The sequence below is a fragment of the Spermophilus citellus genome (assembly GCF_964194105.1).
Source record: "Spermophilus citellus genome assembly, chromosome: 8".
Lineage (NCBI taxonomy): Eukaryota > Metazoa > Chordata > Mammalia > Rodentia > Sciuridae > Spermophilus > Spermophilus citellus.
Window position 1 is genome coordinate 53,102,286 of NC_138189.1, and position 26,838 is coordinate 53,129,123.

The 26,838-nt window shown below is 34.7% G+C and overlaps 1 protein-coding gene across 3 annotated transcripts in view; it reads right to left on the reverse strand.

The window, feature by feature from the left end:
* CENPC (centromere protein C) overlaps nt 1–26,594 on the reverse strand; it is a 59,296-nt gene extending 32,702 nt beyond the window's left edge. For all 3 annotated transcript variants that reach the window (XR_014023173.1, XM_081303054.1, XM_081303053.1), the window contains exons 1-7: nt 25,487–26,594; nt 20,262–20,308; nt 15,627–15,697; nt 13,732–13,826; nt 9,780–9,873; nt 2,871–3,156; nt 1,897–2,112 (exon numbers count right to left, since the gene is read on the reverse strand). Coding sequence is in view for 2 of the 3 variants with exons in the window: in XM_081303054.1 (XP_081159180.1) it covers nt 1,897–2,112; nt 2,871–3,156; nt 9,780–9,873; nt 13,732–13,826; nt 15,627–15,697; nt 20,262–20,308; nt 25,487–25,504 (827 nt within the window). In the remaining variant the exon portion in view is untranslated. The remainder of the gene's footprint in view (nt 1–1,896; nt 2,113–2,870; nt 3,157–9,779; nt 9,874–13,731; nt 13,827–15,626; nt 15,698–20,261; nt 20,309–25,486) is intronic.
* Nucleotides 26,595–26,838: the final 244 nt, after the last annotated feature.

Consider the following 26,838-nt stretch of genomic DNA (forward strand, 5'->3'; position numbering starts at 1 on the left):
TTTTGTATATAAAGAGGTAAAGCTAAGGATTTTTAAATGAAGTCTTTCCAACTAGCGGATTAAGAACTGCCAAATTTGTTCCCCTTCTACTTCAAGGGATTTCCATCTAGCCAGTTATTCAAACCAAAGATACCCTAAGGAAACAACTTTGACACTATTAAAGTTCAGAATAGGCCACGATTACTTCTGACTAAGTGAGAAAGACTTTGCAGCCTTTGAGCTGCAAGAAGTTGGTCATGAGGAAATGCAAGAAACACAAACAGAAGGAAGACCACAAGTAAAAGCAGTGATACTAGAAAGCACAGGAAATAATGACTTGCTACATTTGGCTCTAGCAAGTAAACTACCTTTATTTACTAGTTTATCAAAAAGGACATTAAAAAACACACAATTACCCTTTCAAACGCTATAACTAACCCCAAGTGTAACATATTTGGGGAACACATGCATGTAAGTGATTGTGTGTGTGTGTGTGTGTGTGTAACTGGGAAATTAATTATGGGAACAGAGACTGAACAAAATGGGAATTTCATTTATTGATTCAACATGTTTTTATAAAAAACTTCCTAATATGTTGATAAGTACTCTAATAGACTGAACAGAAAATACAAAAGAACTCTAAACTCCTGGAATGGGAGACTTAAATCTTAACTAAAAATACATACCTAAAATTGCAAAACTATAATATGAAGCAAGCAACTATCTAAACAAAACAAAACAATAAAGTAAAACTTTAAAAATAGAAGTCTAGTACAGACCTTAAAAAGAAACAGCAATTAGCAGATGAAAAAGGAAAAAACTATGGCAAAGCAAACACATATGCAAATATATAAGACCAAGAAGATAAAAACAGATAATTAGGGAGGGTGAAATACCAGCTGAAATTTGTTCTATGGACCAATACTTCTCAATCCTGACTGACATTATATAAATGTGAAGCCAGGGTTAAAATCACTACACAGATATTTCAAAACCAAGGAAGGTCTTTGATCCATTTTTCCCCATTGTCCCAGATGTGGAATACCTATGAAGACTTAAATATAGCATACAGTATATAATGCAATGATATAACATTATTATACAATAATAATGTTAATAATAATATTAACATTAATGTAGCAATATAAGCTCTAGATTATGATTTCCAAACCCTTTTAATGCACCTGTGTCAATCTCATTGAAATATCTGAAGAACTTAAAAGTTGGGACTTAGTGGGTTAAATAGAAATGAATACATTAAATTTATTTTAGGACTATCATTTTACTGACACAGAAGAAATAGAAAAAAGATTTAAAACCTGAAATAGTGAAATACGAGTATTCTTATATAATTCTATTTATAAATGCTGTCTTCATTTTTTGATATCACAAACCAGAAAGAAATGATGAGCCAGAGCAATGAGAACTGAATAAACTCATTTTTTTTTTTCATATCTAATTTAGTGTCTATTAAAGAATGGTTTGGGGAGTGATTTACTGGTTTAAAAAATGAAAAAATTGGTGCTGGGATTGTGGCTCAGCGGTAGAGCCCTTGCCTAGCATGTGTGAGGTCCTGGGTTCAATCCTTAGCACCACATAAAAATAAATAAAATAAAGATACTGTGTTCAACTACAACTAAAAAATACATTTTTAAAAAATGAAAAAATTACCTCTATAGAGCAGGCAAAATTTCAATAAAAATTTGCATTAATTAGCAACCTGGGTGGCTAAGGCAGGAGAATCCTGAGTTTGGGGCCAGTCTAAGCAATGTAACAAGACCCCATCTCAAAAAAATAAAATTTTAATCAATTAAATGATTTATTTCTAGATAAATAACAGTAGGAATTTGAAGATATGGTTCATAGAGTAGAAAAGGAAAAAAAAATGTCTCAAAGGACAGTTTCTTAATAACTCACCTGAATTCACTTTTTCTTCTTACAGTTTCTAAAAACAATGTTGAAAAGCTCTTTTTAGTTTGTGGTTGAATTTCATGTTCCAAATCCTGTACACTTTTCTGAAGTGTTTCTGATGGCTTCCTTTCTTGTTGTCCTTCTGGTATTTTATTCTCTACTTCTGATACTTTATTCTCTATTTCTACTTTTTTAAAAATATCTTTATCTTCAAAGTTTAACCTAAAAGGGCAAGAGAAAAACAAGCTAAGTGCACCCATAAACTCTGTTATTTGAGTCTTACTGAACTTACAGTATTGGTACAGACCACTTATGAAATTTTGCACTGAGCCTTACAATGGTTAAATTATTAACCAAGAAAATGTGTAGCTTAGAACACTGGTTCTCGGAGTACTGTGACAGACTACACTTTAAATAGTAAAGTCTTAGAATATTCAGACAAAAATATTAAGACTTAACTCCTTAGCTCCAGGAAACACATAAGATAGATCAGATATTAGATTCATTGTAAAAGCCTACAATAACAAAGGATCTTAAACAACCTACTTTTCTTCCTAAAGGTCAAAGGGACTCCAAGAAATGGAACTAGATTTACAACAATTCATCTACAATAACACATACTCTTTCCTAGCCCAGAAATGACCTAATATGTACCTACATTTGCAATTTTAAATAATATAGTAGGGATAGGTTGTTCTTTAGGAAGTTATAGAAAACTTACAACAGAACAATAATTTTCCGGAGACTATAAAAAGGTTTACTTCCTCACTTCTCTCAAGTAAACTTTTAAGGTCTTCCTTATCAATCATAAAATGAAGATATAGAAAACAGATATTATTTTTCTCATGACAAGTTAAAACCCATAAATAATCACTGCAAAACTACATGGAAGACCGAATTACCACTATTTACTAGTAAAATACTATTTACAAATAGTAAAATTTTTAAAGCATGATTACTACTATTTAAGTAAAGATTACCTTTTTTTGGTTTTAAGAGAAATCTCTGTACTTGAAGACAGCATATTTAACGAATTTCCAAAAGTATAAGTCTCTCTCTTTTGAGCAAGAGATGAACTAGTATTTTGTGATACAGATGTTTTTGCATCCAAAAGAACAGCAGGTGAGCCAACAGATAAGTAAAATTCTTCCTCAGCTTCACTAGGATGGTCACTTCGTTTTTTACTTGACATTTTTTTCAAGTCAGGTGTATTTCTAGAAACAATATCAGTTGCCAGGATTTTCTGAAGAACTTCATGGCCCTGTACTAGAAGAAAATTATACAAGGATTCTTGTTCATTAAAATAGTACTAGAATTAAAAGTGCAATATTTTAATTAGCAATATTTTAATTAGAAGTTTTCAGAAGACTGTTTTCAGAACATATTCATAATCAAAGACATGATTAAAATACAAAAATACTTTAAAAGTTCTAATTATCAATTAATGAACTAAACTTGTTATCTAAAGCTCTGAAAAGACAGAAATACTCAAAGAAAATTCACAAGTTTATTGATAACATCTCAAAATATGAATAAATCTATGAAAAGCTAAAATAATACAGTAACCTAGAGTAATCACAAAGATTCTTCTATCTTTAGCTAAAAGCTAGTAAGCAAGGACAATTAAAGACCATACACATACACACGATACACAGTTTGTATAAAGCAATTCATATTTATGTGTGTACATATGAAGATGGTGCCTACGTATATATCTATTAATCTATATATACATATACATGAATTTACAAACACATATGTATATTCTTCCTTAACCCTCAATCTTCAAATATCAAGGAAAAAGAATGGCTGGGTAGCATTCATAATAATTCATACCATAGAAAACAAAGCCTAAAAACTTAAAGTACAACCAAAAAGGGCTGTTGGGGGGCTGGAGATGTGGCTCAAGTGGTAGCGCGCTCGCCTGGCATGCATGCGGCCCGGGTTCGATCCTCAGCACCATATACAAACAAAGATGTTGTGTCCGCCAAAAACTAAAATAAATAAATATTAAAATTCTCTCTCTCTCTCTCTTAAAAAAAAAAGGGGGGGGCTGTTGGTTCTGGAATGAGACAGCATTTACTTGTTTCTCCCTGTAAGTATCACTAAATTCATTAGAAACTATCCGTCAATCAACAATAATAGGACCCTCAAAACTGGGAGAAAGAAGGCAGACTCAACTAGCAACCTCAAGACTTAAACCATTAAGGCCCAAGCTTTCAATTCTGTGAATATTTCAACAAAATTGACATAGGTGCATTAAAATAGGTTGGAAATCATAATCTAGAGACTATATACATAATTATATCAATTAATTATATTAATACAACATAATCATATAATTATTCTCATCATGGAATTATATATTTACTATTACATATAAAAGTCTTTATAGGTGTTCCAGATCTGAGAAGATAGGACAAAATAGGTTAAAGAACAACAGACAATGTAGTAAGTCTTTTTGGTTTCCTGTTTATCTGTCACACACTTCTGGACTGGGCCATGAAGAGGCATGCAACCCAGATCAACAGTAGGCAAAAGGGGAAAGAGGAAATTCACATTCTCTGAATAAGGAAAACACAACAGAGACTAGTGGGAAATCTCAACCCTCTACAACATAGTCCAAGGGGTACTCCATTCTGTTTATTGTGGCACAGCAACAAAGCCATGGACTGTGCTATAGAACAGAGAAGGAAAGCCCCTATCAACTTAGGTCCCATTCCAACAATCAGTGGTGACAAGAAGTATGACCCATAAACACTGCAGAACAGTGAAACTTCTGTTATTTCTAGCCCCTACTTCACATTCTAAGTTAATATTTGAATGTGTACCACACTTCACAGCCAAGGCAGTTAGACAGTTTAATCTGAGGGAAGAACAACATTTAAGAAAGTCTAGCATACCCCATATAAGGAGACCCAAACCTAGCAGTTTCTGACTGCAATCTACCATGAATAACAGGACATCAGGAGGCTCAAGAAAGTACTTTACACCCACCCCAGAGACATTTTAAACCCATGAACATGAATTGAACTAGAATTCTAAAATCATCAGAAAATGAAGCAGAACAAAATACCACTGCTAGGAATAAAGACCACACAAGTAAGGAAGAACCTACACATTAAAACAAAACAAGTCAACTATGTGTTATAACAACAGACTTAAATGTGATCAAAAATTTACTAACCTAAAAACCCAAATATCCAAAATACAATAAAAATGATTCATTAACATACAAAAAAGAACAGAATAAAACATAATCTGAACAAGAAAATAAATGGATGAGATCTATTAGATGTTGGAATCATTTAACGATATTTAAAAGTAGATACCATAAAATGTTTTAACAATTACAATGCTCCTGAAATAAAAGACAGAAACTCCAGAGTTAACAGAAAATAACTGTTAGTGATAATGTGAAGAAATTAGAATCCATAATCACTGCCGGTAGAAATATAAAATGATACCAAGAAAATACAATAGATTTTTAAAAATTAAAAATAGCCAGGCATGGAAGTACACACCTATAATTCCTGATACTGGGGAGGCTCAGACAGGAGGAGTACAACCTTAACTATTTAGCAAGACCTTGTCTAAAAGTTTAAAAATTTTAAAAACTGGGGATGTAAACCAGTGGTAAGACACCCTAGGTTCTATTCCCAGTACTGCAAAAGAAATTTTTTTAAAAATACGTAAAAATAAAAATAGATTTGATAATAGTATGAAAGTTGAAAAAGTTTTTCTAGTTATTAGATCTGCATAGTAAATAACTCTATATAACATGGTCACATAAAATCACCACTTAGGTTCATGCAGCCTATGGGCCACAAATCTGGCAGGCCCAATAAGTGTACCTTATCTCTGCTCCCACAGGGCCTAGAATCATGCTCCTAAGTCTGGGGCCAGGAATCATCTGAAAACTTGCTTAAATGTCTGATACCTGATTGTAGCTAGAGGCTGGGTGCCTATTTCTTACCATATGGACTTTCATCCACAAAGGACAAATGTGAAAAGAGAAAAGAGAGAAATAGGGATTTTGATAACTCCAACAAGCCAAGGAGAGTCATACAGCCTTTGATAACCTAATCTTGGAAGTTGATAATATTACATATTCCATATTCAATACAGGATATATAGAAACAATCTCATTGAAGTGGGCTGGGGAAAATGATGCTGACCTGTTGGGAGCTACCACACAGAACTGAGCACAGACCCTTAGCCTTGAGCGACAGAGACTGGTTTCTGCTGCGAGCTGAAACAGGTGGATCTCACCTCTTCTCAGCAGGGGAATGATACTCTGGGAGTGGGCGTCACCCAATGAAACTGGACTACACCCCGCTGAAACCCAATCTCTATTCTCATTTGGGTTGAATGTCTTTCTCCCCAATTAAATAAAGGATTTTCAGGTGGCTCGCTCTCTCTTTTTTCAATGGACCCTTAAAGTCAAGAGAATCCCTGATTCCTGCAAGCAAAAGATATTTTTGTGTGTTGCTTGCTTCTGTAGTCATTAGTTATTGGTGCAGCCAGCTCTTGTGAACCCAGCTCAATTCGCCATCCCGGGTAGACGGCAATACTGACCAAAGCAAATTTAGAAATGAGTGCAATCTACAAGACCAAAGGCAGTGACTATATAAGTTCTATAGTTTGGTTGATTAAAATGATTTCCATAGGGTGTGAGTCAACAATTATGATATGGTTATATATGTAAAAGAAATTTTAAAACTAAATGAATGAATGGTAAATGATGTATGCCAGGCTTTTCACTCATGGAATGGGTACTTACAAACATGGGAATATACAGAATAATCCACACAACAATTCATTCAAGTTGGAGACATCAGTATAGACTCAGATTCAGTTTTTTTAAAAAAAAATCCGTTTTAAAAAAAATATTCTTCCTTGAAGAAATGGATATCTCTACAATCTCTACAATAGAGTCAGCAAGTACTTAAGATAAATCTGGAGCATCTTGTAGCTCCAGAAAATAATAATGTACTCAAAAACAACAACAAAAATGGGGTATAGCAAAGGTACACACAAGCTAATGAAAGAGTATATAATGGTCAAAGCTATCACAATTTGTATAACAAAATTAATAAATGCTCTTGGACTATAAATAAAAGTATAAAATAAAGTTCTTACCTCAAAAAGTAGAAAAAAAGAGCAAGACAAACACAAGCCAAGCAAAGGAAAAGAAAAACAGTAGAAGCCAATGAAACTGACAACAGGAAAACTATACAAAAAATTAATGAAACAAAAAGATAGTTCTTTGGAAAAAATTAATAAAATTGATAAACCTCTATCAAAATTGACAAAGATTTAAAAAAAAAAGGAATCAACATCTGGAAGAAAACAGGGTATATCACAACAGATCCTGTAGCCTCTGAAAAGATAATAGGATAATGCTATGAACAACCTTGAGCTCATAAATTAAAGTTATAAGAAACTGATGAATTCCTTAAAATCTACAAAAATATAAAAGTTTAGCCAACATGAAACAGATAACCTAAAAAGTCCTATAACTATTACAGAATTAAATTTGTAGTTTAGAAGCTCTTAAAAAAGAAATTTCCTCAATCTGGTGATTTCATTGGAGAATATTACAGAAAATATTCAATGAATTAATACCCATTTGACAGTCTCTCTTAGAAAAGGAAATAATTTCCAATTCATTTAAGGCAAGTACTACCTTCTACCCAAACCATACAAACAGCATTTAAAAAATAAAACTAGGGCTGGGGATGTGGCTCAAGCGGTAGCGCGCTCGCCTGGCATGTGTGCGGCCCGGGTTCGATCCTCAGCACCACATACCAACAAAGATGTTGTGTCCGCCAACTAAAAAATAAATATTAAAAATTCTCTCTCTCTCTCCTCTCTCACTCTCTCTTAAAAAAAATAAAAAATAAAAAAATAAAAAATAAAACTATAGAACAACACTTCCAATAAACTTGTATGCAAAAATCCTCAAAAAATTTTCAACAAATCACACCCAATAACAGATATGTAAAAAGCAGTAATGCACACATGATAACTGACATTTATAGTACTACAAGAGCAAACGTTTTCAAGTGTCTACAAATCATTGAAGAAGACAGATAACATCCTGTGTCATAAAATAAATTTTCACAAACTTTAAAGAAGTAAAGTCATATAGGATAGGCTGTGCCACAAAAGAATCAAGATTATAAATTAGGAAAAAATAAAAAATTTTCCAAATTCTTAAAAATTAATGCACTTCTAAATAACCAGTATGTTAAGAAAGTCCCAAGGGATATTTAAAAAATATAGAAATAAGTGAAATCAATAGAAAACACCAAAATCTATAAAAATGTGGTTACAGCAGTGCTGAGAAAGAACTTTATACAAAATGCATACATTTGAAGAGGAAAGGTCTCACAAGTCAATACTACACCAAGAACAATGGACATAAAATAACAGATATCTCTCCTTATTCGATGACATAGTCAAATGGCTTTAAAAAACCTAAAATCCAGATTCGGATATTTTAATGTTTGGAATTAATTTTTTAAAAATCTTGGTGTTAGATTAAAATTTTTCTGTATTTAAATAATTAGCCCCTTATTAACTAGGAAAAGTTCTATTCAGAACAGAGCAAAAACTATAATACAGCTAGAATTAACCTTAATAAGAAATTTGGTAAGCTAAAACTAAACAGTGAGGTAGATGAGGAAGCAGGAGACAGACTAATATTTTTTAAAGTTTTTTTTTTCACTGCAAAATATAAAATAACTAGAATTCACCACTCTAGCCATCTATAAGCACAAAAATTCAGTGATATTAGCACATTCAGAGCAATATGGAGCTTTTACCATTATCTAGAACTTTTTCATCATCCAATAAAAGCTCTATAGCTATGGTAACTCAGCATTACTTTTCACCAACCCCCAGCCAAAGATAAATGGTTTCAAGAGTTAAATTTTATTTCAATTGGAAATAAAATAGGAAAAAGATATGAACAAACATAGATAATTCATTATAATCTGATAAAATCATATTCCAAAAGCCAATAAACTTAAGGAAAAATATTCAGACTCAATGGCAATCATGGAAATGGACACTAAAGTAACAATGAAATTGCTTTACACCAACAGAACTATCAAAATCTTACAAAATATTAGAACAATAGTCTATCAGGTAAAAATTACTCTTACATTGTTGGATTGAAATAAAATTTTTAACAATCTCTTCAGAAAGAACATAAAGACATAGACACATACCCACACATGTGCTTAGACATTTTTTAACTTATGAGCACCAACAAAGGCAAGGATGGATTCTCAAAAGTTGGTTACCTCACCACGATGACGGAGTAATGATAAGATTTTTCTTTTAAATCTTTGATTCTGTTCCCTCAAATGGAGTACTCTTCTAATTTGAAAAATAAAGAAAACTTAGCCAGGAAAGGTGGCACAGACCTATAATCCCAGCAACTCAGGAGGTATATAACAACTCCTAGGCTAACCTCAGTAACTTAGTGAGACTATGTCTCAAACTACAAAATAAAAAGGGCTGGGAATGTGTGGCTCAGTGATGGAGTGCCCCTGGGTTCAATTCTTAATGGTAGCAAGTTCACTGAATAAAGGATATGAAACAAAAGAAAAAAAAAAAAAAGAAGACAAAAAATACTGATCATGACTTGAGAGTCAAAAACACATCCATCAGTCTCTCTCTCTCTCTCTCTCTCTCTCTCTCTCTCTCTCACACACACACACACACATACACAAAATATACCAAAAACACACCACACTGACCCTGGCTGACCCTGACCTCTTCACTTGAGCCAACACATGCTCTACTGTTGGCATTTCTAACTTTTTAGAAACTAGAAATTACATCTAGGCAATAACACCCACAAGGATGTAACCAACCTGATTTGTGGGCAGTTTCATTTGGTTCTATAATGTCTTGCAGAGGGGCTTCCTTCTTCCTTGAAGAAACTGGAACTGACTTTGAATGTGATTTCTAGCACAGAAGAAATACATTAGATCTACTTTATTAAATTATCAATTCTTATTAAACACATTTGTTCTTAAAATGGAAAAAAAACATTTCAAAACAACAAACCAGTTGTTAGAGACAATATGCTAAAGTAACTTCTGGTACTGAACAAATTATGGCATATTCATCTAATATTACATATGCTAACATTAAAACAAACCATAGTAATATGAATTGAATGAAGAAATGATTGTTTTACAAACAATTTTACAAAGTTGCAAAATTGCATAATCCCAATTAGGTAAAGTCCAGACAGATATAAGGAAATAGAAAATACTATATTTAGGAATTCACTCTATGCAGGAAAGAGTTAACACAGCTGAACATTTAAAGGGTTTTCTTACAGGGCTTCCTAGCTCCTACATACCATGTGGAGACTTGGCTTTCAGAATGTTCGCTCCCCTACCAACCATTCTATGGCAGCCTAACTAGACTATCTACATAAACTATGTGATTTATGGTAAACATCTGTTTCCTTTCTAGGTACTCTAGAATATAGAACTTTTTGGTGGAAAGAAGAGTGTTTATGGTACAAGACACCAATAAAAACAAGCTGTTTCAAAAGCCTTTCCTGAGTAGAAAGACTACACACATTACTGCATTTCACTGCTGGTAACAATGAATGCATGGCCCCTTTAAGGAGCACAGAAAGCCTGCACATGAATTCCTCTATAGTTTGCCTTATGTCTCTTTCTCTTACTGACCCAGCTGTGTATCCTCACTATATGGCTATAATAAATGTCAGTCATGAAGACAACTATATGCCAGTCTCATGAGTCCTTCATGAGTGAAGCATTAATAACTCTGTATGGTAGTGAGACATCTGTCACAAGTCGAAGTAGAAGTGCTAATACAGATATCAGCATACATACATATGTGCTAGAATGGAAAAGAAAATGAAATTCAAAATAGTAGTTACCTCTATGCAGAGAAGAAAAATAGGATCAGTAAAGGTATTAATACTTGTAAGATATTCATATTTCTTACACCGAGTGATGAGTATATATGTCAGTTCACGTATATTATTTTTAATCTTACAAGCATCACACATTATTTTGTAAACAGAAATATTCCAAGCCACGAATATTCAATGATTTCATTTCAAATATGCATATTCTCAGGAATTCAATTTATGTATACAAGGAGGTATAAACAAAGATGTTCAATGTATCACTGAGATAATAAAGAGATGGAAACAACATAACAATCGACCAACTGGGAAATAAATAACAATGGGATCACTGTATTACTGTTCACTAGATACAATATTGAACTCAACTCCACAAAGAAACAAAGGCTGGCTTTCATTTACTCTGCTCCCTCTTGAGACCTTACTAATAATTTTTTTTATTAAATGTATAAACCCAGAGGGACGAAGAGGAAAAGAAGGGACAAGAGATATCAATAACAAATTTTTGAAGTTGAAAAGCAGATTAGTGGCCACTACTCAAGACAAGAAAAAACTAAAATATGCTAGCAATGGAGAAAGCCCAGAAGCAGACAGACTCATATTTATGAAAAAAGCCCATAAAGACACTAATTAAAGGTATAACACACTTCTAAAAGAGGGATTGCAAGTGGTTCCCTCAAACATCATTGTTAAAAGCCAGCACAGAAAATTAATAACACAAAGAGCCCCTTCCCTCCTAGCCATATCAGATTAGATATTTACTCTTTTAAGTTTCAGCATCAGAGACTATGAACTCAGTAGCATAAGATGGTTAAAGGTAAGGGTAATGTACTTAAAAACAAGAGATATTAGATAAGAGCATTAAAACTGCACCTTTCCCTTTGTCAACAGAGCTGAGAATACTCCTCGTCAGAATCATATCCCCAATCAGAAGCTTCTTTTGTCACAAAAATTTACCAGGCTAAGAGAAAAAAACTACAGATATTAATACCTAGATATCCACAAATCCAACAATCTATAAATTTTACTATGAATATAGAACTTCTCATCCATTTTAGTTTTCTACTCTTAAATAAAAGGAGACGGCTAAAGACCACTAGCATTTGACAGAAGGATCTTAAAAAAAAAAAAGGCAAAGAGCAAAGCAAGCCCAAAAAAGTACTTATAGGAAACAAACTGCAAGAAGAAATTAATGTAATAAAATTTTAGATCACTAAAAAAGACATGATCCTAAAAACTTACAAAAAGGAAAAAGTAGTCACTCACAAAGAATCAAGGAATCAAAACAATAGTCTTAACAATAGGAAAAGCTGGAGAAAAAAAAAAAGCAGCACTGTTGTAAAAGATTAAAAAATAAAATAAATAAAGTAAAAATAATAAAGCAATGTCTTTAAAAAAAAAATGTAAGGGAAAGTAATCTCCAGCCTATAAATACCACAATATAGTGGCAAAGCATTATTTAAAAACAGAGGCAAAATACACATAAGAAATAGCTAAGAGTCAAAGGTTGGTTCCAGAGCTTAGCTATTGTGAACAAGGCAGAATTTTGGGGGAAAAGTAGGGTCTACTGTTTTTCATAATACAAGCCTTATGGAACTATTTTAACTTCTATGTACATATACCTTTGATTATAAAAATTATTCTTCTAAAATTTTTTTAAAATATGTAAAAAGAGAAGGAAGAATAGTGAATTAACATAAGATGCAAATGAGCAACATGTTGAATAAAAAGAGAGGTATGATCCTTATGAGAAGGATCAGAAAAGAACACTAACTATAGAAAAAAATTGAGAACAGAGGAAACAGATCATTTTAAGAAAAAAATAAAAAGCCAAAACTGCCAAAAAGCAGGAAAATTTTCAGATAATTAATAAATTAAATTGGTCACCAATACCTCCAACAAAACAGCCCCAATTGTTTTACAAATGATCTAAATTTAAAGGTACAGATCATTTTTGCTTATTCAAATTCTCATAAAAAACAGAAAAGAAAAATAACTAAATTTATGAAGCAAGGTTATGTTTAAGCTAAAAATAAGAGTCATGTCATGTTTTACTTAAAAAAATAAAATAACTAGGGCTGAAACTATAACTCAGTGGTGTGTGTGCTTAACATGCACAGGGCAGTCCTGGGTATGAACCCAGGAACTACAAAAACAAAGTGAAAAAAGATCTCAATAGAAAATACAATATATTGCATAGTTAAATCAACCTATCTTCTTAAAATGAACAGGAATACAGGATTCTCTTTTAATTTTTTTATTCTTTAATTTGTTCTTTTTATGACAGTAGAACGTATTTTGACATATTATACATACATGGAATATAACTTTCCATTCTTGTGGTTGTATGTGATTTGGAGTTATACTGGTGGTGTATTCATGTATGAACATAGGACAGTTATGTCTGATTCATTCTACTGTCTTTTCTATTCCCAACCCCGTTCCCTTCCCTACAATCCTTCTGTCTAACCCAAAGTACTTCTATTTTTCCCTCCACCTCCACATTGTGTGTTAGCATCTGCATATCAGAGAGAACATTCTGCCTTTGGTTTTGGGGATTGGCTTATTTCATTTAGCATGAAAGTCTCCAGTTCCATTCATTCACTGGCAAATGCCATAATTTCATTTTTCTTTACAGCTAAATAATATTCCATTGTGTGCATGGATATCACATTTCTTTTATCCATTCATCTGTTGAAGGGCACCTAGGTTGGTTCCAGAGCTTAGCTATTGTGAACTGAGCTGCTATAAATATTGATGTGGCTGCATCACTAACGTATTCTGATGTTAAGTCCTTTGGATATAGCATTCTCTTTTCAAAATAAGACAAACAACTGAAAGGTACACAAGTACATTGTGCAGTTTCATTCATTAAAATAATTAACCTGTATCAGTTTTCCTTTTTGGCTTACCTCTTTGCTTGGGGAATGAATAGAATTGTCTTTCACTCTGGGTGTCGAATAACGCACTGATTTTGTAGAATTTATGCTAAAATCATTGGTAAGACCTAAAAGAAAAGTGAGAAATTTTAAAAACAAAATGTAATATCTATTGGTTATAATTCAACGTAGCTCTATGACATGTGAAGAATTGTCTGTTAATTCTATACACAATCAGCCTAAAAGTAGTACAGACATTAAAATTCAAATGTTTCTGAAAGACATCAGAAACAGAACAGCAAACAAGATTTCTCAAAAAGTATGTGCCAGTTCTTTTTTCAGAGCTCATACAGGAGTCACATTTCCAATGTCTTAGTCTATTTTGTACTGTAATAACAGAACTCCTGAGACCAGGTTACTTACAAAAAACAGAGATTTATTTCTTATGGCACTGAAGATTGGGAAGTTCAATATTAAGAAGCCTGCATCTGGAAAGGGCCTTGCTATATCATCCCAAGGCAGAAAACAGAAGAGGCAGGAGAGTATGAGCAAACTAGAGAGCAAGAGATTAAACTCATGCCTCAAGACCTTTAGTAACAAGTTTTAATCCATTCAAGAGGCAAAGCCCTCATGGTCTGATCACCTCTCAAAAGTCTCATCTCTTGATGTTGTTGCACTGGGGATTAAATTTCCAATACATACTTTTGGGAGGACATAATCCAACCACAGCATCCACCATCTATCTCTCATTATTATGGTTTAGATGGGAGGTGTCCCCCATAAGCTCATGTGTGAGACAATGCAAGATACACAGGAGAAATGATTGGGTTATGAGAGCCTTAACACAATCAGTCAATTAATCCTCTAATGGAACTAACTGAGTGGTAACTGAAAGTGGATAGGGTGTGACTGAAGGAAGTGCCTTCCTTGGAGGCATAGCTTTGTGGTATATATATTTGACAAGTGAAGTCTCTCTCTGCTTCCTGATCATCATGTGAGCTACTTCCCTCCAACACACTCTTTGACGTGTTGTTCTGCTGTACCTCAAGCACTGAGATATAGAACCAGCTGTTTATGAACTGAGATCTCTGCAATCATGAGTTCCAAAATAAACTTTTCCTTCCTAAAATTGTTCTTGCCAGGTCTTTTAGTCACAGCAGCAAAAAAGCTAGCTAAAACACTCATTATTTTCTTGGTTGGCCTTCTTTCTTATTCTAATACCTTCTGATGCTGATCAGCACTTAAATTTTTTTTGCCATAATTTGCTACTTAAAAAGGGATATAAACTAGCAAAAAATTATCTCAAACTCTACTGATCCCAAGACTTCTGCACATTTATTTCTATCAGAGTTTTCTTTATCCAAAATGCTTAGGCCCACAAGTGACTTGGATTTTATAATTTCAAATTTTGGAATATCTGTGAATACATGAGATCTTGGGGAAAGATCCCAGGTATAAACACAAAATTTATTTGATTCATATATACCTGATACACTGTTATGAAGGTAATTTTACATAATGCTTAATAATCTGGGGCATGAAATAAAAGATTCCTCATATGGAAATTTCCACTTGTAACATCATGTCCACACTCAAAATTTTAGATTTTGGAGCATGTCAGATTTTGGATTTTCAGATTAGGGATGCTCAACTCATAAATGAAATACTTTGTCTTGTGTATAATAATTATGTGTGGAATTCCAGATTACAAATCACTGCAAATTACTGTGTTTTTAAAAAAATCAATACTGTACTTAATATACCAGTAGTTACAAAAAAAAACTGTATATATACTCAAAATTCTGAGGAAAATATTTTATAAGTTTAAACACTAGAATATACTTGCTGCATTTGATATTAATTAACATGACAAATTTACATTTTCATTCATTCCAACACTCAAAGTCTATCCAGAAATGAAGTCTTACTTTTTTCTTCAAAACAGTCTTGTAAGATTTCCAGCATGTTTTGGCCTTGCCCTGTATTAATGTCGGGTACCCTAAAAAAAAAAAAAAAAAAAAAAAAGGGAAATGTATCATTACTGAAAGATACTTATTATTCATTACCATTTATTTGAAAATCCATATCTTATCATCAAGAAATGTCAATTATTTAATTTAATAGAAAAACATGTGTGTGTATATGCATGCCCCCACTCACCCACTCTCGCACTAGGGACTAAACTCAGAGGTGCTTTACCACTAAGCCATATCCCCAGTCTTTTTTATTTTGAGATAGGATCTCAATAAGATGATGAGACTGGCCTCAAACTTGTGATTCTTTTGCCTCAGTCTGTTGAGTCACTGGAATTACAGGTATGCATCATCAGATTCAGCTTAGAAAAAATATTTTTACTATTTGAATACAAAAAAAGTACTTAAGGATCCAAGAGTTCCCTCAAGTGAACTCTTCTCTTTATAATATGAAAAAAAGTATGTCATGTTACATAAACAATTTTATTCCTGTTAAATATTGTTAAAAATTGTTTTAGACTACAGCTGTATTTCAATAAGAACATAAAGTTTTTAGAATGAATCCCATTAATCCTGAAATGCTTTTTTTCTTCTTTTAAATGTGATGATAGGGAATAAACTCAAGGCCTTGCACATTCAAGTCAAGAGATCTACCACTGAACTATTATTATCCCCAGCCCTGAAATGCTTTTATTTTTTTTAACTTTTTAAAAATTTATATATAACAGCAGAATGCATTACAAGTGTTATTACATATATAGAGCTCAATTTTTCATATTTCGAGTTATATACATAATATATTCATACCAAATCGTGTCCTCATACATGTACTTTGGATAATAATGATCATCACATTCAATCATCATTAATTACCCCACGTCCCCTCCCATGCTCCCTCTCCCTACCCCACTATGAGTCAGTTACCTTATATGAGAGAAAACATTCACCATTTGTTTTTTGGGGATTGGCTAACTTCACTAAGCATTATCTTCTCCAACTGCATCCATTTACCTGCAAATGCCATGATTTTATTCTCTTTTATTGCTGAATAATATTCCATTGTGTATATATGCCACATTTTTTTTTCTTTATTTTTTTAATTTTTATTTTTTATTTATTTTTTTTTAATTTTTTATTGGTTGTTCACAACATTACAAAGCTCTTGACATATCATATTTCATACATTAGATTGAAGTGGGTTATGAACCCCCAATTTTAAATTGCATGGAAATGGAGGGAGACCCTCATTGCTATACAAAATTACATATAAGAGGTTGTGAGGGGAATGGGAAAATAAACAAGGAGAGAAATGAACTATATGCCACATTTTTTAATCCATTCATCTACTGAAGGGCATCTAGGTTGGTTCCACGATTTAGCTATTGTGAATTGTGCTGCTATAAACCTTGATGTGGCTGTGTCCCTGTAGTATGCTGTTTTTAAGTCCTTTGGGTATAGACCGGGGAGAGGGATAGCTGGGTCAAATGGTGGTTCTGTTACCAATTTTCTAAGAAATCTCCATACTGCTTTCCATATTGGCTGCACCAATTTGCAGTCCCACACCAGCAGTGTACGAATGTACCTTTTTTCCCACATCCTCACCAACACTTACTGTTGTTTGTCTTTATAATAGCTCATTCTGACTGGAGTGAGATGAACTCTTAGAATACTTTTGACTTGCATTTCTCTAATTGCTAGTGATGATGAACATTTTTTCATGTGTTTATTGATTGATTGTACCTCATCTTCTGAGAAGTTCTCTTCAAGTCATTGGTCCATATATTGATTGGGTTATTTGGTTTTTTGGTGTCTAGTTTTTTTAGTTCTTTATATCTGCTAGTGATTAGTGCTCTATTTGATGTGTAAGGGGTAAAAATTTGCACCCAGGATGTAGGCTCTCTATTCACCTCACAGATTGTTTCTTTGGCTGAGAAGAAACTTTTTAGTTTGAGTCCATTCCATTTATTGATTCTTGGTTTTAATTCTTGTGCAATAGGAGTCTTATTAAGGAAGTTGGGGCCTAATCCCACATGATGGGAGATTTGGGGCCTACTATTTCTTCTATTATACACAGGTCTCTGGTTGTATTCGAGTTGAGTTTTGTGAATGGTGAGAGAGGGATTTAATTTTATTTTGTTACATATGGATTTCCAGTTTTCCCAGCACCATTTGTTGACGAGGCTATATTCTCTCCAATGCATATTCTTGGCACCTTTGTCTAATATAAGATAATTATAGTTTTGTGGGTTAGTCTCTGTGTCCTCTATTCTGTACCATTGGTCTATCAGTCTGTTTTGGTGCCAATACCATGCTGTTTCTGTTACTATTGCTCTGTAGTATAGTTTAAGGTCTGGTATAGTGATGCCACCTGCTTCACTCTTCCTGCTAAGGATTCATTTAGCCATTCTGGGTCTTTTTCCAGAGGAATTTCATGTTTGCCTTTTCTATTTCTATGAGGAATGTCATTGGAATTTTGATCAGAATTGCATTAAATCTGTATAGTGCTTTTGTAAGTATGGTCATTTTGATAATATTAATTCTGCCTATCTAAGAGCAGCTTCTTTAATGATGACTTTACAGTCACAAGTCCTAATAGCAACCTACACCTCCCTACAAATTCTCAACTACACTTTTGACTCAATATCATTAATTTAACAGCTTATCAGTCAGTTCAGTAACAAGTATACTGATTATAGAAATACATTGATTTTAGAATCACATTCAGTTATACAAAATAAAGGAGCTCCTTTGTTCACTTTATCCAGTTCCCTCCAACAGTATCACTTTGCAAAACTACAGCATAATATCACAACCAGGATGTTATTGGTAAAAATCTACCTATCAGATTTCCAGTTCTATATGCACTCATTTCTGTAAGTCTGTTTGTAGGTGTGTATTTAGTTCTATACCACATACTATATCTGTAGGTTCTAATATCACAATCAGAGTCTAAATACTGAACTGTCGGATCACCATAAAGATCTCCCTATTGCCTTTTATAAATATGTCCACCTCTCTCTAACCTCACATTCCTAACTCCTGGCAAGCACTAATCTGGCCCCCATTTCTAAAGTTCTGTCATTAAAAAGAAAAAAAAATGTATATAAATAATCAAAAAGCATGCATTGAAATTTTTCACTTAGCATAATTCTCTGGAGATTCATACATATTATATGTGTTTCCACAAGTACTATGTATCAACAGTTCATTCCTATTCAGTGCTAAACAGTATCCTATGCTGCGGTGTACCACAGTCTTTAATCATCTACCGGCTGAAAGACACGTAGATTTCAATCAGTACAAAATTCTGATATGCACCTCTGACAAGGGCACACTTTGGCTCAAGAGACTAATTGGTCAATATTTTAACTTATAAACCATATAGTCTGTCATAATTACTCAACTGTGCCATTCTAGCTCTGTTCCAATAAAACTGAACCAAAATCTATGACAAAACAATTAGCCAGTCTATGGGCTGTAGTTTATTAACTCCTCATTTACATTCCTTTTATTCTTGAATTAGAAAAGTATTATGTTATAAAGTAACTCAAGACTGTGATCAACAATACATTAATAGGTCATCCATTGTTATTACTTAGATATGAAGTGTTCCCTAAAAGCTCATGTGTGAGACAACACAAGAAAGTGTAAGACGTGAATTGATTGGGTTATAAGAACTTAACCAAGTCAGTGTATGAATCCACTGACAGGGATTAACTGGGCCATAACTATAGGCAGGTCAAGTGTGGCTGGAGGAAATAGATCACTGAGGGAATGCCTTTGGGGTTGATATTTTGTCCTGGTAAGTGGTTCTCTTTCTGCTTCCTGGTGGCCTTGTCCTTAGCCACTTTCCTCCACCATACCCCTCTGACATTATGTTCTGCCTCACATCAAGCCCAGAGCTATGGAGTCAGTCATCTATCATCGAATGAGACCTCTGAAACTGAGCCAAAATTAACTTTTCCTTTTCTAATTGTTCTTGTTGGGTTTTGGGGTCACAGTCACAAAAAAAGCTGACTAAAAATGCATCACAGAATTTTATTACTGAAAGATCTCAGAAATACCTAGACCAATAATTATCATCCCAATATATGCATAAACTTTCCTTTAGAACTTTGCAGAAAAACACAAAATCAGTCATTTCCCTGAGACTAGTTAGCATTAAGCTATTCTACAAATACCATCTTCTTTGCTTTTTATAAAGTGTGCATCTACATAGGTTTGTGTGTATTTACATCTGGTTGGCCTATTCCAGGGATTTTAGGACAGATTATTCAAGTGTATAAAAGATACCTAATGCCTAACATATCAGTCTTCTGGCTCTGATTCATAAGATCTAGTTTTTTTAACTTCTACCTAACATATTTACTTTTTTAAATCAGGTCTGTCTGCTATTGACAAATCACAATATATGTACATGTACTCACAAATCATAATATATATTAGAAAGTAACAGTTTTTCCTTTCTTCATTTAAAAATCCACTTTCTAAAGACCAAATCAAAGATGATGTGCCAAAGATAATAATGCAGAGTCAGTATTAGAACATAAGTCTTACAAGGTTAAATATATATAAATAACCATAAATTACCTGAAAGGTCGGCAAAATCTTCTTCTGTAGCCATTTTTGAGATGATCCTGAAAGAAAAGTTAATTGGCAATTTACTACTTTTACTTCAAATGTAATCAAATACAACTTACTTTCAAACTAATTTCATTCCAATAATGGCATGCCAAAAATGTTCATTTCTTTATTTATTAAGTATTTTTAATCACCTATCATAATGTTACAATGAGAGAGAATGGATCGAGTAGAAGAGAAATATATCTCATGCCGCAGTCTTGGCTGGGCACAGAATCACGAGCCACTCAAGCAGGAACAAAACTTTATTTCGAAAAAACCACCGCCGGCAAGCCAAACCCGGTCCTGCCACGCGGGCGTCCACCGGAACCGCGCGTCTCCCGGAACCCGGGGTCCCCGGACCTCCCCCGGAACTTCCTCCTACTATCCTTCCCCAACCAATGGGAACTCTCCAAGAGTCTGGTAACATGAGTCCGTAACATGAGTAACATGAGTCCGGTAGCAGGCCAAGGTGAACAGCGGGAGTCCAATTTCCATAAGAATGTAAATCTTAACATAGTCATCTCAGTGGCTAGCTGGCGTCACGTCACTTTACAACCAAAGGTGCCATACATCGTATATTTGCTTGTGGCTCCTAGCAATCTCATACCTACTATTTCCAAACATTTTTGATGTTATCTCCTCACCCCTAACCAGGTATAATTTATTTTATTCCTCTTTTTCCTTCTCCTCCACTCATACTTTTTCCATTATCAAAAACCTATCTGGGCTTCTAGTTATTCAAGTTGGTTGACTACCAATATCTACTATATCCCTTCCCCACAGGAAGATTCCCACTAAAAGAATAATAAAGAACTAACATGACATAAAACAACTATGAAAAAGGATCATGAAAGATAACACCATTTACATAAACAAACTTAACAAATTACTGGAAGATAAAAAAAATACATGAAGAGTAATGAATGATGAAACAGAAGTGAAAGCAATAGCAGCCTAAAGTAAGCTCATAGGATACTGTGGTCAATGAGAAGGGATGCTGATTTGGCTAGGAAAAAGCCATTAAAAAGTGCGTAACTAGGAAATTAAGAACTAAAGGAGGCAAGGATCAAGAAAAGAGAATAAAAGCAGTACAATTAAAGGAAAACCTTTATACAGAACAGTAGACTCAAGCTTCTCCTATCCCAAACAGTATTTGTTTGTCTCAGTTTCAAATATAATTAACAATATGGATTGCCACACATTAAGTCCCTGAAACAAAAATGGAAAAAAAAAATGAAGATATAATTTTTTAAAAAATAAAAAAAGATCCAAGGAAAAACTAATATCAATGATGGGAAAGAAGAAAACCTCAAAAATAAGAAAGTTCTAATACCTTCAAAAAGATATCTGAAATGCTAGATTCATAAAACCAAAGTAGCGTACTATAAACACTGAACAAAGAGCAAGAAAAAATCTTAATAATGAAAAATACACACATACTCCCTCACTTATTTGAGCATTCTCCAAGCCTATCAACTTGGAGATACGTACTAACCCCCATCATGGCACTTCCGTACACTGCTAGGCCTCAAACTTCCCACGTTCCTGTCAGTTACAGAAGCTCTCCCCCTGGGACTCAATCACCTCTGTCATACATATTCCCTCTTTACTCAGCTCAGGCTCTGACACCTTAGGCAAGGCACTGTCCTGTGAAGATGTCCTTGTGATACCACTTAGGCTCACTTACCATGTTAGGCCAACATTTCCCCTTCTGCATACATGCCTTCCCTACTCCACACTAAAACGTCTATCCATAGAAATGATCCCTTCACCCCACTTGGGGTTCCAACACCTTTCCAGGAATCCTCCTATGTGCATATCTCCTATTTGTGCTTGAACTCATATGCCCCACACAAGCTGCCCTTTACTCACTTGGACGCAATATTCACCTGACTCACACACTGGCATCCTGAAGAGGCTAACCTCTCAACCCTGCTTAGGGTCCTACATACCTGCTCTGAGCCACTAGAGTTCCCCAACCACAGGGATACTTGTCTTGCTTGGTTCCACTTAATGGTTTTAGAATTGAATTATTTAGGAAAGGAAGAAAAATAGAAATAGAAAAACAAAAGCCTCTATTAGATTTTAAGAAACTTAAGAACTTTGTCTTGAGCTAGTTTATACTCTTCCCAGACCTTTGCCTAGTCTGTAGGCCATAATAATATCAAAAAAAGATATATAAATAAAATAAAGATTCATCCACAATTTTAAAAAATTAGAAAAAAAGATGTCAATAAGAAAATTTATTTTAAAAGTCTTTCTTTAATGAAGGTGAGAGTTTATCATATTCACGAAGTACCTAAGAAATAAAAGATGGAATGTATTTTACAGATGACAAACTAAGAGACAGAAATATCTATCAGGTCTCTGTTATATTACAAGTCTTTTTTATATATTTTTTTTTATTTTATTTAATTTTATGTGTTGCTGAGGATTGAACCCAGGGCCTCGCACATGCAAGAAGAGCGCTCTACTGCTGCGCCACAACCCCAGCCCTACAAGTCTTTTTGTTGTTGTTGTTGTTTGGTTTTCGAGTGCTGGGGATCAAACCCAGCACCCTGTGCAGGCTAGACCAAGTACTCTACTACTGTGCTATATATACCCTCTGTCCTGTTATTATAATAGTTTTGCCATTATTCAAAGATGGAGACTTTTTTTTTTTAGCTTAATGGTTACACATAGTAGTTGGGTTCATCCCAATAAACTCACACATGCATGGAAATCAATTTCAGTTCATGATCCCCCCTTTTTCCTCCAATCCTCCCAACCTCCCCATCTTCTTCCTCTACTCTCCTAGACTTCCTTTCACTCATCTATTAATTTATTTGATTGGTTCTTTATGTTTTCCTAGTTTCCCCTCTCCCTTTCCTTTATTTTACTCTAGCTTTATCATATGAGAGAAAACATTTGACCTTTGAGTTTCTTAGTTTGGCTAATTTCACTTAGCACAATAGTCTCCATTTCCATCCATTTACCAGCAAATGCAATAATTTCATTCTTTTTAATGGCTGAATAGAACATGAACATAATTTCTTAATCCATTCATCTACTGACAGGTATCTGGGTTGATTCCATAATTTAGCTATTGTGAATTATATTGCTATAAATATTGATGTGGCTGTGTCACTGTAGTAGGCCAATTTTAGATCTTTGAGGAAAATACCCAGGAGTGGGATAGCTAGGTCACGTAGAGGTACCATCCCTAGTTTTCTGAGCAATCTCCAAACTGCTTTCCAGAGTGGTTGTACTAGTTTGCGGTTCCACCAGCAATGTAAAAGTGTTCCTTTCTCCCTACAACCTCACCAGCATTTATTATTGTTTGTATTTTTGATCTTTACTACTCTGATTAGAGTAAAACAAAGATGGGAACTTTTAATTCAAGCACCTATGTCTCTTTCTAGTACTCAACACTGTGAAACAATAAAGTAAAAATTCAACTCTGAGAATATTACACAAACTTCCAAAGCCTAATTTATAGCCACTTTTCTATTTCACTTAATAAATTGAAGGCTTTCCCAATCTGCACCCTGAAACTTAAAACCTGTAAAGTACTACCTGTTCTTCTTTTAAGTAGGAAAATTTTAAGGCCAAGATTCCAGGAAATTCGTTTGTCCAACAAATACTAATCTATCAGAATGCCAAGTGTTATTTAAGCACACTAGAAAGCCAGTAATGAAAAAAAAAAAAAAGAAAGAAAGAAAGCCAGTGATGAACAAGACAAATAAGGTTCCTAAATTCTACGAGTTGGAACATAAAAATTTCTAATTTTCAAAATAAATATACACTGTCACTTTCAACTTATTCTTCAGTTGATTTCAATGTGGGTTTTTTCATTCAAAGTGAAATTATGTTTCTCAAAAAATATAATATTGTATATCAATATTTGGGATCTGTCAACCCCAACTACTGATATTTTGGATGGGATAATTCCTTGTTGTGGGGGCCTGTGCCATTCATTAAGAATGCTTAACAGCACCCTCCTCTTCTGCCCACTAGGTGACCTGTAGCACTCCCTCATCCTCCACATCACCCCTACCTAGGAAAAAACAAAAATTTCTCCAAATCATTACCAAATACGTTCCACAGAGCAATTCACCCTCTGCCCCCACCCCTGCCTTGAGAACCACAGGAATGGCTGAGCAGAACCTCCCAATTTCTCTTTCCCCTTGTCTTTTAAATGGGTTATAGCAGTCAAATGTTAGAACTAAAAGGTTCAAAAAGAGTTCTAAGTTTATGACAGGCATTTGAAAAATGAACTGTAGGGATTGAGGTTGTAGCTCAGTGGTAGAGCACTTGTCTAGCACATGTGAGGCATGGGTTTGATTCTCAGCACCACATAAAAAATAAATAAATTAAGTGTTCATCTACAACTAAAAATATTTTAAAAAAAGAGAACTGTAGTGATTTGGCAAGTTCTAGTCTCATCTTCCCCAAGAATGGCTTTTTTTCTGATTATGTATAATGTAAACAATGTACATGCTCTTCGTAGAAGCACACACTATGCTATCCTTTCATATATCTCTAAGCATACATAACTTTACATAATGGGGGATCATCATGTTGAATATTTTCTTAAAAGAAATGAATCAGAAAATACAAACTTAGGATAAGAAATGATGAGTTTTAGAATATCATAGCAAAGTCTAAAATACAGACTACTGAATATTGAGGGTACTTGGAAACATGGAAACAAAGTGTTCTTTGTCCTCATTAGTCATTCAAAGTTGCACCTTTTAACTAATAGCTGCTTTTTATAAGATTTTCTCAATAAGAAATGCTCCCATAAATATTAGCCTCAACTGCATACAAGTCTCAACATTTTGACAAGAGTACGTCGGATTTTTTTTCCAGACGCGTTACATAATCAATAATCTCTTTCTCCAGACCAGCAAAACTGAAACAAAGGTATACGTCTAATATAGGTAGGTAGCATTTGGAGGTCTAGGAAATACAACTAAACTAACAAGTAGAAATCACAAGTTTTATAGAGAGAAAACGCAGTTAGAGAAAAAACGCAATTACATGAAACTTTGAGAAAATAATATAAGGAAATTATGGTTTTCTACGGAAATCCTGGAGAAGCCACGGTGTCCTCGGCCCAACATTTCCTTCTCCCCAGCTAGGCCGCCCAAACCAAGGGCGGCCGCTTTTCTGCTCTCGGGCAGGGGCCAGGGCCCAGGGCCCGAACTTACCAGACCCGACTTCGCCATGTTCCGGCCCGGCTCCGCCCACGCAGGGAATCTGAGGAGGAAGTCCACGGGAGCTACTGCTGGAGAAGGCAGAGCACATACCCAAACACCTGACAGGCGGTTAGACCTAGGCCCAGGAACACCCCTGAATTCCCGGGTGCACGCGCTTCCGTCGCTCCCTGCCCAATTGGCTCCGTCCTCAACAAACAAGAAGACCCGCGCGCTGCGGGGTTTGAAACGGCCCGCACATGCGCAAAACGGGCCGCACCACCCAATAGAAAACAAGCCGTTATTGGACCCGCCCCCTCACGGCGCTAGCACTGTCCCTTTTTCCGCAGCCGGGTTCTTAGTTCCGCCTGCTTACAGTCTGTACTTGGTTCCTCCCCCCATCAGCCCCTGGCAGTTGACAGCCCCGAGGCTGGACTGTTTTTTTCGGAAGGCACAGTCTTGAGACCGTATTTGCTCCTTGAGCCCGCTGTAAAACTTCTCAACAAAATTCTACTATGGAACAACAAATAATACTTGGACAAGAAGTTGAAATTGCAGAACACGTTTTGAAGAGAATGATTATCCAGTGCTGATTCGTCATCTCTGAAAATAATAATGGTGATGACAGGGAGGGCTTGTATTCTTTTTTCAAGTATGTAGATATTATTTTTTATGAAGCATTACCAACAATAAATAATCCTTGTAAATACATATCACTTCAATATGATGTCGGGAGCGGACTGCGTTAACGCTGCTCTCTCTCGGTCTGCACTCTGAATCCTTTTGCGGAGGAAAATGGATGTTACTGGGGAGGCATTTAATAAGGAACTTGACCTTCTACGGAAACTTCTGGACAGTATTGGGGAATACAAATCTAAGGGACAGGCATCTGGAGGACCTGCTGATACTACCCAGAGTATCAGCAAGTGCTGGAGAGAGCTTTTTAAGCTTAAAAAATCTGTGATAAAGCAAACATGAAATATGTTCCTTAACGTCAAATTTGAGGATCCCAAATTTGATACTATTTTAAAAACCAGTCTTGGGCTGGGAATGAGGCTCAAGCGGTAACGCGCCTGGCATGCGCGGGGCGCTGGGTTCCATCCTCAGCAGCACATAAAAATAAAGATGTTGTGTCCACCGAAAACTGAAAAATAAATATTTAAAAATTCTCGTTCTCTCTCTCTTCTCTTTTCTCTTCTCTCTCTCTCTCTCTCCTCTCTCTCTCTCTCTCTCTCTCTCTCTCTCTCTCTCTCTGTCTTAAAAAAAAAATCAGTCTTAAAGAAATAATATAAAATCAAGCTGGTTCTTTTCCTGAATTACTTGTACCCTAATTATAAGTATCAAAATAAACATACACCTCACAGCTG